The sequence below is a fragment of the Brachycentrus maculatus genome, unplaced genomic scaffold (genome assembly GCF_059751285.1).
Source record: "Brachycentrus maculatus isolate JH-2025_06_01 unplaced genomic scaffold, ASM5975128v1 h1tg000238l, whole genome shotgun sequence".
In the NCBI taxonomy this organism is placed as follows: domain Eukaryota; kingdom Metazoa; phylum Arthropoda; class Insecta; order Trichoptera; family Brachycentridae; genus Brachycentrus; species Brachycentrus maculatus.
In genome coordinates this window covers 1,381,576-1,396,962 of record NW_028280989.1, presented here as the reverse complement: position 1 = coordinate 1,396,962, position 15,387 = coordinate 1,381,576, and the positions used below count along the sequence as shown (strand labels likewise).

At 32.7% G+C, this 15,387-nt stretch overlaps 2 protein-coding genes across 4 annotated transcripts in view; one reads left to right on the top strand and one right to left on the bottom strand.

Annotated features, from left to right (window-relative positions):
* The window catches only part of LOC148306554 (uncharacterized), a 459,678-nt gene that overhangs the window by 124,206 nt on the left and 320,085 nt on the right, over positions 1–15,387 (bottom strand). For all 3 annotated transcript variants that reach the window (XM_088264798.1, XM_088264799.1, XM_088264800.1), the window contains one exon: positions 1,383–1,510. In XM_088264798.1, the coding sequence (XP_088120924.1) occupies positions 1,383–1,510 (128 nt within the window). The remainder of the gene's footprint in view (positions 1–1,382; positions 1,511–15,387) is intronic.
* LOC148306559 (leukocyte surface antigen CD53-like) overlaps positions 1–15,387 on the top strand; it is a 234,979-nt gene that overhangs the window by 180,849 nt on the left and 38,743 nt on the right. The gene's annotated exons all lie outside the window — the stretch shown is intronic.

The following is a 15,387-nucleotide window of genomic DNA, read 5'->3' as shown; positions in this document are numbered from 1 at the left end:
AATAGACATAAGATTCTGGCCGTTAAAAAAATACATATATTTTAGTAAAAAATTATACAATTATAATTTCAGGTGGCCCTCTTCAGTGAATTGGTTAGCGAGTTAGTTCAATTTCCATAAGCGTCAAAATAAATAAAAGTGAATTTCGAATATTTATAATATTTATTTAAAATTTACCTAAAGAGCAGAGTTAAAAACCTTTCCTCCGTGTATTAAACGATCAAGATAATACTGCTTATTAACAATGCAGTGTTTTATACACCATTGGGTATGGTTGAGGGTAATAACAAAAGAAAGAAGAATATAAGCAAAAAATGAAAGAGTTGTCATAGCGAAAAAAGTGAAACATCAAATTCACATTGTTGAATTAATATCTTCTATCAAAAATAATAAATGAACAATTTAGGAAAAATGAGAACTAAAAAAAAATCTTGGACAACTATCGCTTACATAATACAATACACCTAAACAAATGTACCATAGCAGAAAACACACAAGTTACGGCGCAGAATTAAAGCGGAAGGCTTTGGAGGGGTATTTAGTTGGGGGATGAAACACTGGGGAGAGGAATATCTACCTCTTGAGGAGGAAAACCCACCCCATGAAGGAAGGACTCCCTCCCTCTCGAAGGGATGTTTTTCCAGGTGGATTCAGCGCATCTGACGAAGTGCTGACGTTTCTTTTATTTCACTTTTCGTTTCTGGTGTCAGATTGTAATAAGAAAACTTCTCTCAAGAAATATCGTAGATAGAGAAGATATTGAGTCGAAGTTTTTGATGCAGAAGACTGGTGTTGTATTTGAAAAATGTTGAATCTTGGTAAGGGGATATTGATAAAAAAATGGGTTGTAAAACTTTTACTTATAAAAAGACTCATGCAAAATATAAACAAGCTATGTGAAAAATTTAATGCTGGATGGAAGCATCTGTATCTTCCGTAACTAGTCAATAAAATGTAATACTGGTACCTAAGTGGTAAAACACGAGTGTTTTATTTATAATTTATAATTTATATAATATATTGGGTTGTCGGGTTGTGGTCCCGTGGTTAGTGTTGCGGACTCTTGACTCAGCGTTTATGGGTTCGAACCTACTCTACTACAATTTGATACCTATTTTTAATAATAAACCGCCTAGGCTCACAGAAATAGTATGAAATTGATATAAATTATAAATACACAAATATTGTTTTTTAGTGCGTGGAGTTACGTCCGGCTTCTCGCGCAGCCGTTCGCTTAATGACTCATCCAGTTTGCGAGTTCCACTTTGTACCTTATGTTGACTTTATATGACAATATAAGGTACAAAGTATCTTATATTATAAGTACCGGTGGCTGACACTGGCGGTCAATGTGTTAAATATTTGTATTTAGTATTTAATACCTGGCAATCTCCTTGTGAGCAGCACGCAGCCGCTGGTTAGCGCGCTCCGCCTCGTGCTCAGCGCGCGCAAGCCGCGCGAGCGCGTCTGGTCGCGCGCGTTCCGCATCGCGGGGGCCGCCGCTGGTGCGCTAAGAAAATATAAAAAAAAAGTGTTAAAATATATCGAAGACAAATGATTCATATTACATCAATTAAAATTCCGTAAAAATATTATATCGTGGTTAATAAAAGAAATATCATATCAAAGAAAATATTTGCTTAAGAATTAAAGTAAAATCACAATTTCCTCCTGGGAGAAAAGCATTAATAAAAAGTGGGTAAAAACAAAGTAGTTTTATTTTATAAAATTCATAAAAAGTGCCACAAAGTATTGCGGAAAACATTAAAGAAAAAATCAAATCACAATATTTGGTTATCGATTTAAGGAACGATTGATAATAAATGGATTAAAGATGTTTCAGCATACACAGAGAATAAAAATTCTCGGTTTTAAAGTAAACATTTAAAAAAGTGAGTATACGTATTACATAAAAATATATAGTCATAAACATATGATAATGATATATTTCCAAAAAATATTTAAAATTTCACATTCAACCCTTTTTAAAATTACTTTTACAGTTATACACAGACAATAAACAACAATGTTAAGTTGACTGCAAAATAGGTGTGGTGTGAATATAAAAATTCTTAAAATTTGTGTGTTAGTGATCACAAGTTGTGGAGTGCAATGGTGGATGTCACCAAATTATCCTCGACAACCTGTCACGCTGACAATATAGTATTTCGGCAAATGTTTGCAGATAACGTTTGGCTGCCTCTTCTAACCGAAACGTGAAGCTTAAACCAACTGTTGGATAAGTCATGGACAAAAGCAAACTTAACTCACTATTACAAAACCATACCAATTCCAACGAGATGAGAATACTGTAGCATGTGGTGCAAAACAGTCCTGACATACGAATATATAGTTCAAATTTTAGAGTAAGAAATTCTACTTTTCTGGATATTGTGACTTAATATTCTTCCTCAAAACTCATTTTAAGATTAAGTTAGAAGAGGGTACAATAAATAACACGGTAAATAAATTTACATAAAAATATTTAAAAAAAAACGATTAAATATTATTACTACGTTGGCACATATTGTGTGAGAAAGCTTTTTAAAAATACCGAGGATTTAGAATTGAAGTTTTTTTTTTTTAATTTTAAGAATAAAGAAACAGATATTTAGAACATTTAGATGATATAATTTATTTTTGTTTTTAAACTTTGTTAATTTTTTGTACCAGTGTTTTTTTTCACCTAGAGCAAATATTGAAATAAAAATAAACTAAGTAAAACTTTAAATTTAACTATTTAATTTGATTTGTAACTTGTAACTGTAGCGTATTTAGAGCAATTCCGTATCAAGTACTTCAAATAAATAATTGATAAATTACTTAATTTATCAAAATAGGATATTAATTATATTTAAAATATACAATAAATGTTAAATAGAAGAGCTATTAAAAAAATGGGTAAAAACATTTAGTTTTCGTAATATGTCAATATATTTATTAAAAAAAACTTTATAACAATACAACGGGGGTAGAATGCACTATTTAAAAATATATTTACACACACAATCAAATTTTAAATATAAACTAACGTGTATAGAAAACTGATTATGTGGGTTATATTTAATTTTGAACAATTTTTTCAAAACGAAGCTGAAAATATATGCATAGCGAAGATGAAAATTTCTTTCGAGGCTATTTTCGAAACTGGAGGTGGTTTTGTGATTCGAGGCAAACAGCCGGTAGGGATTGGGAGAAGATATTTGACACTGGGGGATGAGCGAAATACACCACTAAGACCAGTACCCCAGCACCCTGGCACCCTCGCTCCCCAGACTACCTAGCACCCTAGATATTTGCACTATCTTACACTATTTGTACACACCACTTGCACACCAGGGATACAGAAACCTGCAAGAGATAACAGCGGTACATTAAACCTGCTCCAGCCCCGAGTATTTATTACTGAACTTTGTGAGATTGCGAAATGACAACTATACTATATGCTGACCGTTCTCACGAAAATCACAACTTGCCAAAATGTATTATAATAATTATAACAGTTTTTTGCTAAATTAATTGAACGAAATTAATTCAGCCAACACGAATTTGTTTCAATGTAAGGATTTTAAACGTATCGTCAAATCGAATAATGAAATAAATTTTAAAAATCCACAGCATTAAAACATATTAAAACTTGTATACGAATATCAAGACAGATAAAATAATATAAAAGTTGAACTAAAACTGTGTTTTTTTTAATTAGCCCAAATCAAAACGTTTTAATAATTTATTATTAAATGTTTATTGAAGATACCAAATAATATTGAAACAAAATTTTATGAAATGAACTTATAGTTAACTGTAGTTCAGTTTATCCGTCTCCGTAGTTAGCGCATTTAGTTACTTTGTTCGAGTATCCAGGTTCGATTTCCAAGGAGGGACAATATAAATATATGTAGTTTTTCACTCCAATATTGATTTCATATCACCCTGGACTGATACTTGAAGCGCAGGATTAATTAAAGATAGTAATACATCAATACGGTGTAGTACCCTACGTACTATTGGGTGAGAATAAGGGTGAAAAGAAGAAAAAGAAGTCCGATTAATGAATTTTCGAATAAGTATGCAATTGTCATGAGTTCAATATTAGTAGATACTTGAAAATGAAATAATTGCAATATAATAAAATAGTAGTAATATATGTACTTTTTTCCACATTTTTTTTTTGACCAGTGACCGGGTTTTGTCGTTACTGACATCATCAGTGTGAAGATGTCAGTAATCCGGTAAAAAAGGAAAAAAAACTAGACAGTTGTTTTATTATATAAAATGCAGTTCCAAGAAATGCCAGCATAAACTTGTTCTAACCCTTATAATATGGAATTAATATTATTTGACCCCTCCTTGAAAATCGAACCAGGGACCTCCAGAACTGTAGCCGAGAGTGCTGACCATTACACTACGGAGGTGGACATTACAAAGTACATAACTTATAATAATAATTTTAAGTATTTTATAATAATAAAAAGGTTAACCACATCCAAGTTGGGTTTGTAAGACGGAGCGAGGGAATGAACTATTTGAGAGTAGTCGCAAGTAGCGAGTGGAGATGTGTAGTACTGTAGCTATAATATGGTGTAGCGTAGTGTGGACTGCTGACAGGAGGTGTCAGGCTGATGTAGTGGCTGCTGTAAGATATGTTATGTGAAGTGCATGTTCCCGTACTCGGGAGGGGAGTCGAGGAATTTCTAGCATTCCTAATTATTTTAAGAAATATTGTACGATGATACATCATGCCCGAGAACTCAATATTACACGTTTAAGTCAGATTCCCTATTAACATTCCATGGAAATTCTGTATTTTGTGAAATTTAAGCCATAAGTAAGCTTTTTATTTGCAAAAAAATTATGTTTGTGTAATACAATTTTTGTAGTAGTTTTTACTTCGTAAATAAGTTTATTAAGGATGACATTGTTTCGTAGTAAAAAGTCCGCTTCGATTATTAATTTCATTTTATAGTCATACTTTAATTTGTTAATAAACAATCCATTCACACTGCAATTAAATACAATATGGTAAGTGTTTTTTGTTCGTTTATACTTAAACATAAGTACTATCTGACCCCGAATTTCGATTAATATTTTGCTTTTTGACAATAAGCCCGCCAATATAAGCATTTTTACTGATACATTTATTGGTAATTTGTACGTAGATTTCAAAGTATTGAAATAATAACTTTATTTTATAAAACGCACATTCTGTTATTTAAAAAATGTCGTTAACAAAGAATCGAAACTGTAGCATCCATTCATTTATCTTTTGCAAAACCGCAATAAATTTAGTAATCCTTAAGTGTTATTTTGTTAATATTTTGCTGTAATCTACAAATTCTACATTAAACAGTTTATCTCTTTAAACAGTAAGGTAGAAAACAGAACATTCTCGTAAAAATATTTTTGCTGGTTGTGTGATAAACCCGCTTATATTTAATATTTTACGCTGAACTGAGTCTGATGGGTAAGTCTGAACACATTGCCTTTGTGTTATTTATGATGACGGTAATGCAGCATCTTACAGTGCATACTTAGGGGCGGGAGGGAGAAAAAAAGGTGTTTGTAAAAAGCATTTATATCTTGTATATCTTAACCAATACAGAGGTAAACTAATTTGTTGCACCCTGTTGCTTGAAGATGCAATTTTTCAGCAAATATTTGCGTTGTTTAGGGGAAATTCGGAGATAAGGTTGCCCCAGTGAGTTGCATGTCGTTAGTCTTATTGAAGTGTTAGGAAAACATTTGCCAAAGGGATTTCCCTGATAAGAACTAACAGAGGGCTACTGCAGGTATACTGATAAAATGGAAATATTACTGAAATAAGGGTTTATAGGATTTACATGGGTGAGATGTACTGTCAAGATATAATGTTAGATAAAAACAATTAAAAATTAAATTGAAGATAGGATAATTTTCACATAAATGTTATTTATGCCTTATAATAAATGGCACAAAATATCACCAACTAACGTTTAATCATATCTATCATCTATGCAAAATATTTAATAAATACGAAGGTAAATCATTAGGTAGATAAAACGATGATTTTATCCACACATCTGTTTTTGAAATAATTTAAAAGGCTCCATCAAAAACACTTATATAAAAATATGCAGAAAAACAATATGATTCAAACTGTCACAGTGTATTTGTTACTTGACTAAAAGGATAAAACTACCTCAATTATAGTAGTCGAATCTTACATATTTGAAACATTTTCAGATAAAGATGATTGAAAATATCCGCTGTCGTTTTGATGAATGCTATAAATATAGTCTTTCTGAACTAGTATTTTGTAGATTTACGAGTAAGTCGTGCAAACTAAAAATACAAGCGTAAAATCTGTTACACAAAATGCATCTTTTTCGTTCAGCACAATGACAATAAACTCATCTCATCTATAAAAATGACAAAAACACTAGATTTTGGCCCTACTTTTGAAAGATATGTAATATGCAATAATTTTATGAATAAATCGTAACAATAAGTTTTCTCTGTTCGAATCCTGAGAATTTCAGTCGGAATATTTTTCTATTCTGACCGAAACGCATTTAGATAAAACCAAAAGAATTACGCGCGAGGTCCTTGCGATGGGCAGGGGCGCCATCCATCCGCGCCCCAATCTGACAAAACCGCCCCAAAACTGTCCCGAGGGCCCCGAAACACCGTAGGGGGTTGACAACATTTTAAGGGAAGACATTTAATTTAAAATCACTGATTAAAAAGATAACTGGATTACACTGTTTAGAAGCGTAACATGCTTCAACTTGAATAAGAGCAGCAAACACAAAAAATATTTATATGTAAATAAGTTCTAGGCAAGATAACTGAATTGATTGATGGTTTTATTGAAGATATTGGAAGAAATAGTCATGGTTCCATGGTTACATAAGTCATACATACACATGTTCCAATTATATCATACAATATAACACATAAATATTTAGTACATATTTTCAAATATTATAACGTAAATAAATTATGTATGAGGGGATGTATGAATGCGGTAGAGGCGAATATTGTTTGCAAAGACAGATTGGTGTATTTACTAACTAAAACTAAAATTTAAAATGGATAGATTTTACCATTAAGTGAGTGCCGAATCAATGAATGAAATTAAAATTAACTAAAAAACCATCACGCCACTTCTCCGCAGGAGTAGGCAGATAATATAAAGCCATCACCAATCAGTCTTTGTACACAATCTTCGCCTCTTCCACATTAATAAATCTTCTCATACGTACACGCCGATTGTTTTAGCGATATTTCGCATAACGAATTACAAAGAAAGAATAAGTCCCTTTTTCACGACATTCACTTGTGAGCCACGCTAGTCAAAATAAAAAATGTTTCGCTTAACGAGTAAGATTCTGGAACGAATTATGTTCGTTATGAAAGGTTCCAATGTATTGAAATATTTGAAATTGCATTTTGGTTACTGACATAGATAGTTTAAATAAATCATTACATTGTACAGTTTTGATAATATTTTTAAATTGAATACACTAGTGGATACACTTAAAGTGTTTTTTACAATTTTTGAAAATCGTTTATTGTTTACCGAGTTATTTGATACATTAAATATATAAACTCTTTTTTCTTTCACAAATCACTGGTATTTCACCAGATTCGCGAGAATTTGAAGCAACGGAGTTGAAAATCTCTATCCTTACGGCTTAGGCTCAGGAGTCCACCCCTAGGGATTTGTCTGAATCTGCAAACAAAATGCACCAGGATCCTCACAGGATTACTGTTGATTGACAAACCCACCCCAAGGAGCAGACTGGGATTACCGCGTTTTATTTTAGAGTCATAAGCGTAAAATTAGGAAATAAAATACACGTGAAATTGTCGCACAGGTGTAGAAAGTCTGTGAGGATCCCAAGGATTTAATATACCCATTGTGGTTTTCGAAGCGGAGGAAGGCTGGATTTATTTAGATAAATATGTCTTACGACAGAATAAATATTTTGGAAGCGCAAAATAGTTCATGTAACTAATTATAATATAATATAAATATAGTACAAAAGCAACAAAATAATTAAATGATTGTACCTAAATAAAACTGTTTTGGATCAGAATATTAGTTTTATCAATGTTGTTAGCCTAAGGAAAGAAGAGTAACTGATCATTTCACGTTACCTTTATTTTTTATTTCCTTGAGGCTTCATCATAAGAATTTAAAAATATGTTTTATCGCAAGAAACGATATGAATTTGAAAACAGTAATTCTTGTGAATTTGTAATACATTGGCAGCGTAGGGATTTTTGTAGAAATTATGGGTAATGTCCCCGGAGAGCAGGAAAAATAACAAAAGATTTTGCACGTTCTGAGTCGGGTGGGAACTACCCTCCCCAAAGCGAGCGAAGGGTCCATCACAATGCGATCATTTAACACAAAGAGAAATACATTACGACCGCACCAAGTAAAAGGCAGTTACTTCATCTTTTAACTTGTTAGCTGCGCACTCATTTGCGGAATGAAGCGGCTTCTTTGTTGTTCGGACTCAACTTGATTGCGTCATTTGCGATAATCTCGAAGAAAATAACAAATTAAGCCATTTTGTTTTGCTTGTAATAGCGGAATTGTCCGTTTGTTCAGAATAAAGTTCTGAATCTCCAGAATTTTTCACCACGGTTTGGTGGGGTTGAGTTAAAGTTTTATCTGTGTTTATTTAAGTGTTACGGCTGGTCTCACTCTTCCATTGCCTGTAAACTGGGAGCCGTGGCCCGTAGAATTATGTGAATCGATTTCAATACATGAATACAAATTGATTTTTGGAGGAAATTCCTCTGCGGAGGAGAGCGCAGCACTGAGCATCCAATAAAGGCGGAGTGATTTCGTGATGCGAAGTTACGAGCGCCTTAAGCAGCAGGAATGAGACCCGATTGATACCGAAAGTCCCCAAATTGTGACTGTAACGTTCCTCTATGTTTCCTCGCTCTGTACGTACGCCGCACGCTGTAGGGATGACAATTTACTTTTATATGGCGATAAATATAAAATGCTTTATGTTGGCACTGCGATCGAACAATTTCCTTCATACGGTAAACAAATATTTCTTACTACATAAAATCGGCAATGAAGACTTAAATTTAAGGACTTTATTCAACATTGTTTCTAACAGTGATATTCACACGGGACTTGTACAGATGTAATTATAGTATTCATTGCGATTTTTTTAGAATGCTAACATTTTTCAATGCTTTTTGTCGCCAGGGATTACAACTGTGAAAAGCAGGTTTAAGTAACATTAGTTTTATAAACTTCTATGGATTCTACCCGACGGGAAAAAACAACATGTGGGTTCGAAGAGTCATACGATGTTTTGAAACTCTTATTCTTATAAAATTCTTATAAAAATGGGTATTAAATGATGGGCAGAGTGGAAAATATCACGCTGTATAAAAAAATATATTACTTAAACCAGCAAACGAATGATCATGAGCCCTGTATACGCTCAGACCTTTATATTAGATTTGAGAAATTAAAAACTCTTAATAACGGAATATCGCTGGATAAATTCAGTATTTTTAAACAGATTCGTACACATTAAAAAATCTTAGTTAAAAAAAATGTATTACTATTATTCGATGCCCTTTGAAACTGTTTATTTTGGCAAATTTCATACTAAAATATGTATCGTTGAATCTGGGAGAGACAAGGAAAACAGAAAATAAAACATCGATACAAAGTTTGTCAAAATGTGGGCGCGGTACATAGAAATTTCGCTCATTAGTCAGCCTTTGTGCCGTTTCTCAGAGGGCGGAGTAAATCTCCATCTTGGGGGACCCCCGACTAATTATTCTCCACGTCATAAGGTGAACTATTAAACTTGAACTAATCTCGGGGAGAATGTATGGAGCTGGAGCGCCGTTAGCGTACATGATACCCTGGTAGGGCGCGGTGATGAATTGACTTATTAAAATACGATAACTTGGAATCACGAAACAATAGCGGCGTTGCACAGACTGAGGGGGGCTAATTAAACAAACATTTGTGTTGTGATAACGTTACACCGAAAACTACTCCAGTTTCCAATTAGATTCGTATTCTATACATCTCCGGGGAGGTATCATTTACACCCGATATTTTTATCTTAAGAGTAATTTTTTCGTTGTTTAGGGTAGATGGTAAATAAAACTAAGAACATGAGTATGAGAAATTGGCAAAATTTCTACTACTACTACTATCATCATGCCGTTTCCCCGCAGGGGTAAGCAGAGACGATGAAACGCCACACTCTTCTATCCTGATATACACTCCTCGCTTCCTTCACATCTATACATCTAGTCATAGATGCCATCCGATTTCTCAGACTTTTGCCACCACCAGATTTTAGGTTCCGATTGATCTGATCGTGCCAAGTCTTTTTTTCCGTTTTCGTTTTGTATTCCCGCTCACATTTGCCACATTTACTTTCTTCATCATTCTTTCGCAATTCATTCGCTCCACATGTCCATACCACCTTAAAGAATTCTTTTTAATCTTTTCAATTATCCCTAGTTCAGCCTTACATTCCTTTCAAATATCTTCTTAGACTGGTTAAAATGGGAGTGCTAAAACACATAAGGTGTCATAGAAAAATTATAAAGTTCTCTCAGACGAATGTACGGCAAAACATTGTGTGATAGACGTGCAAATGGTGATATTAGGAAATAATTCAAGGCTGAGATTAGCATTTTCGATAAAATTAAGTAAAGTGTGTTGAGATGGAAATGCGAGTCAAATGAGTGAAGAAAGAATAGTAAAACAAATTTATGAGGTAAATATAATTGGTAATAGAAGCACTGGAAGACCAAAGAAAACTTGGTATGATCATGTATTTCTAATATTCAAAAGTGGTTGTTCAGGAGTCGAAATAATCGGTGTACCATATGTGTATGAGGAGATGCATGAATGTGGAAGAGGCGATGATTGTGTGCAAGGACAATTGGTGTTGCATTCTATTCTGTCTGCCTACCCTTGCGGAGAAGCGGCTTGACTGTTAGTTAGTATAGTTAGTTTTATGAAGTTTTCAATGCCCCTCAAAGCTCAATAAAGGTGACTTATCTTCTATTTCGGAAGGAAGCTACCAATAATACAATAGAAATACAAATAATACAAATTGTATTCATGACAAATTCCGGGTCCTGGACACAATGGTGTTAAGACCATTCATTAATTCTGGCGGAAGACAACGAAAGTTTGACTCGGCCAAATTATCCAAAATTATTTACAATTTAATCAAAAGCGAAATGTTGACAGAACAATCGCCGTCGTAATTAAAACTCCCAAAGCGAAATACTTCCACCTCCATTCTTCTCCGCAAACATTTGATTTCGATAACAAAGCTAAACAAATACCTCCAACTCCACTTAAAATGTCGGCTTTTCTCTTCCCGGGATATCGGAAATATAACGCTCCGTCAATTTTTCGGCGTCTTTGCATTTTCGAGTATCCGTTTTTTTACCCCTCCCCGTTTAAATCTACCCTCATTGTTTTTAGTTTAAGTCAGTGAGGGGAACATCTTCGGCGAAGAGGGTGTACATTTCAACGGTTCATTGATTATTAAATTCGGGAGGTTTGAAGTTTCACAAGGAAGAACACACCAGAACAGGCATGTATAACCTCATTGTTTACTAATTTAATAAGGAGAACCATTATTTCTTAAAGATAATTAAACTTTTGTTAATTTATAACCTTAAAATCACCATAAATATATACAAATTAAACGTATCTCATAATATTACAAAAAATAAATAAATAAAAATAATCAATTGATATAATTTTCTTAAATAAAATAATGTAATTGTTTGATACAGTTTGATAGTTTCGAAATATGCAGTTATTATAAATATGTAGAAAATTTCACATATTATCATGTTAACATATAAAATTAAAAGTAAACACTCACTTAAATTTATTGTCAGCAATCCAGGCACATAATTATACAAATACAGAACCATAAGTTAAAAATTTAATTGTTACATTGAAACTACTATAATGTTAATACCAACAGAAATAAAACGACGCTTCACCATAGTGTGAATGGTCTGACAGTTACTTGATGTATTGATTACAGTTAACGCGCGAATTGATTTTAATCAACGAACAGTAGTCGTTATTGGCGCACTGTTACGGACAATAGCCGTTATTGGCGCAATGCTAACGACCGGCCACTAGCGACGCGACGCCGGGATACCTAAAGCGTCGCTAAGCGTCGCCATGAGGCGTCTACTCGGTGCAGTCGTGCGATATGACGGGTGTTTCTGCATGCTTTCAGTTTCAACATTTGTGAGTGTGTTACTTTGTGGTGTAATTGAATTAGTCGAATCCACGTGTTAAAAAACGTTTTTTTGCGCTCTATCCTGGCGGGTTACGAGTTAGTTATTATCGCACATTACGTATTATGTATACAGAATATGCACAGAAATTTTACAGAAATGATTTCATATATAGTAATAACGTGTACGAAGGTATATTAAAAATGATAAATTAATGGTGCGATCAGCAAATCGTCAGATCGTAGTATTCACTGAAATATTAAAAAAAAGTATAAACGCCTTATTTAACTATTTCCGTCACATCCAATGATTAATATAATTGTGTTGCATACCTACTAAGTCAATAATCTAAAATCTAGAATAGTACGTATTTTTTTCTATAAAACATAAAATGATAACTTATTTTAAAGCATATATTTTTCTTCTAAAATTTAGTGTCATTTATATAATTTTAAAATGCTTTTACAAGATGAAAATCAATATTTGTAAAAACAATTTTTTTATAATTAAAGTTTTACTTGGTAAATACTACTATTGCTTAAAATCTATTGTGAAACGTATTTTTGTGTATTCCGTGTACGGTGTTTGAAAATGATGCGGAATGCATCGAAACATGTGTCACAATGGATTTTTAGAAAAAGTGGTATTTACCAAGTTAAATTAATAAAAACGTATATATATTCTCTTATAATGACAAGTTTTTTTTTTAAGAAAAATGTTTCTCAATTAAGTTTCCGTATTTTTGTTTCACAGAACGTAAACCAAACAGGATAGTTATTATAAATATGTATATTGTTTTTCAAATGGCTTAAGAACACACTGTGATATTTCAGATAACTCCTGGCGGGGAATGCACTTCTAATGCATTCCACACTTTCTCTTCCATAAACGATGGCGAGCTATTCTGCCGCTTAATACGAGAATAATTGGATTTTTGTAACAGGACTACCATTGTCCAGAGTCCACTCGAGGGCCTCAGAGTAAAAGCTTTTCACCGTATTAAATTATACGGCATTCCTGGAAAAGCTTCACAAATTCAATTGTATGGACCGTCGCATATGACAATAAGTGATTACGAGGATTTTTTGCTAAAGAGAGCTAGACAGGAAAATCTTTTATTGACACAATTCATTGGATAACGATTATTAGATGAGGCAGTACTCATATATTGATTAAGTAAAATGCTATCGGTTACTCATACGTAAAACAAGTTACATACATGCAGAGTACTTTTTTCAAATATCTATCCCAATAAGATAATGAAATAACATTCGAGACTCCACTTTTATTTATTTTTAAATATGGCCGTTATTGTGAACGAAAAAAGTCTCGATTCATAACTTTAAGTAATAATAAATAGAATTATGTAATTATCAAAGACTGAGAAATATAATACTGTTGCACGTGACAATACCTTTTTAAATGCCTTTCATTCTTAAATTATAAAGAAAGAGTAATGAATTATATACATATTCAACGTTAATTAACAGCAATAGATATGGTATAATGTTTTCTGTAAAAATATATGTATTTAAAAAAAAAATAAAAATAATTCTTAAAGCCATTATAAATACAGATTTTACTGTTTTTTTTATCGAAACATGGATGCATTAGTGAATTATTATTTAATTATAACGTCACCTTAATAAAAATAAATCCATTTTTTTATTGAATAATATATGTAACACGTATATTATTCAATATATATTATTCCATATCACATATATAATTATTAAAAGAAAGGTGTGTTGAGATGGTTTGGACATGTAGAACGAATGAGTGAGGAAAGAACGGTAAAACAAATTTATGAGGCGAATATTAGTGGGAAAAGAAGCAGAGGAAGACCGAGAAAAACATGGCACAATCAGGTGTGCCAAATACTTGAAAGTGGTCAGGTTAGGAGTCGTAACAATCGGCGGGTATGTATGAGGAGATGCATGAACGTGGAAGAGGCGAAGAATGTTTGCAAGGACAGAGTGGTGTGGCGCTCTATTCTCTCCGCCTACCCCTGCGGGGAAGCGGCGTGATGGTTAGTTAGTTAGTTAGTTACATATATTATTACTATATGAGCCTTAGAGGCTGTCACACTTCACCTCAAAGTTTGGAATAAAAATGCATATCAAAACAAAAAAATTCGGTTTTTCTTAATTCAAAAAACATTTATAAAATTGTAGCAAATATCCTGCTTGCTAGAATTGTAGAAATTGAACAAAGTATATGAACATACAACTTGATACTAATTTACAGGTATAGAATAAAGATATGACGTCGATGTACGATATGTTTATGAATATGTATGTACATTGGAAAGTCACTATATCAGCCAATGTCACAAAGGTTTTACAAATAGATTAAAACAACAGGCAGCTGTTTGAAGCAGAATACTAAACTCGTTTGAAAAACGCCCGGATTAATCTCTATAGGGGCAGAGTAGGCTAAAGAGAATGGACACAGACAGTGATTGACATAGAGTGACAGGATATTGGACACGCGATGATATAATCCAATATTTCTTGATTGTATGATCGGAAAGTGATATTTGAGTGGGGAGAGTTTTTTCCAACGAAACATAAAATAAGGGGGTGCGTAATTAAATTTATAAGACCGAAGCCAGAATTTACTATAACTTCATTTACGAATAATATGGGTATACGAAAAAGAATTGTTCGTATCGGATATATCGTGATTATTTAACAAGACTGCATGGAAAAAGAAAATGACAACAAAACAGATTTGATACAAATTAAAAGATCGATAAAGACGATTATTTATTGATCTTTCAAATCGTATTTAATATTGGGGTAAGAACTTAATTATCATAAAAGACTTTCAAATATGCAATATACAATTGTATGTACACATACACGCATACACACAAATATATATATATATATATATATATATATATATATATATATATATATATATATATATATATATATATATATATATATATATATATATATATATATAATATATATATATATATATATAGGGTCCGCCATCTAAAGTTTTTTTTTTCAACTAGTGCTTATTTCGTGAATGGTAACACTTAGCTCATGTCTGATTTGACAGATAATTAGTTTTATCCTTCCGCTGAGCGAATATGGTTGTGTATAC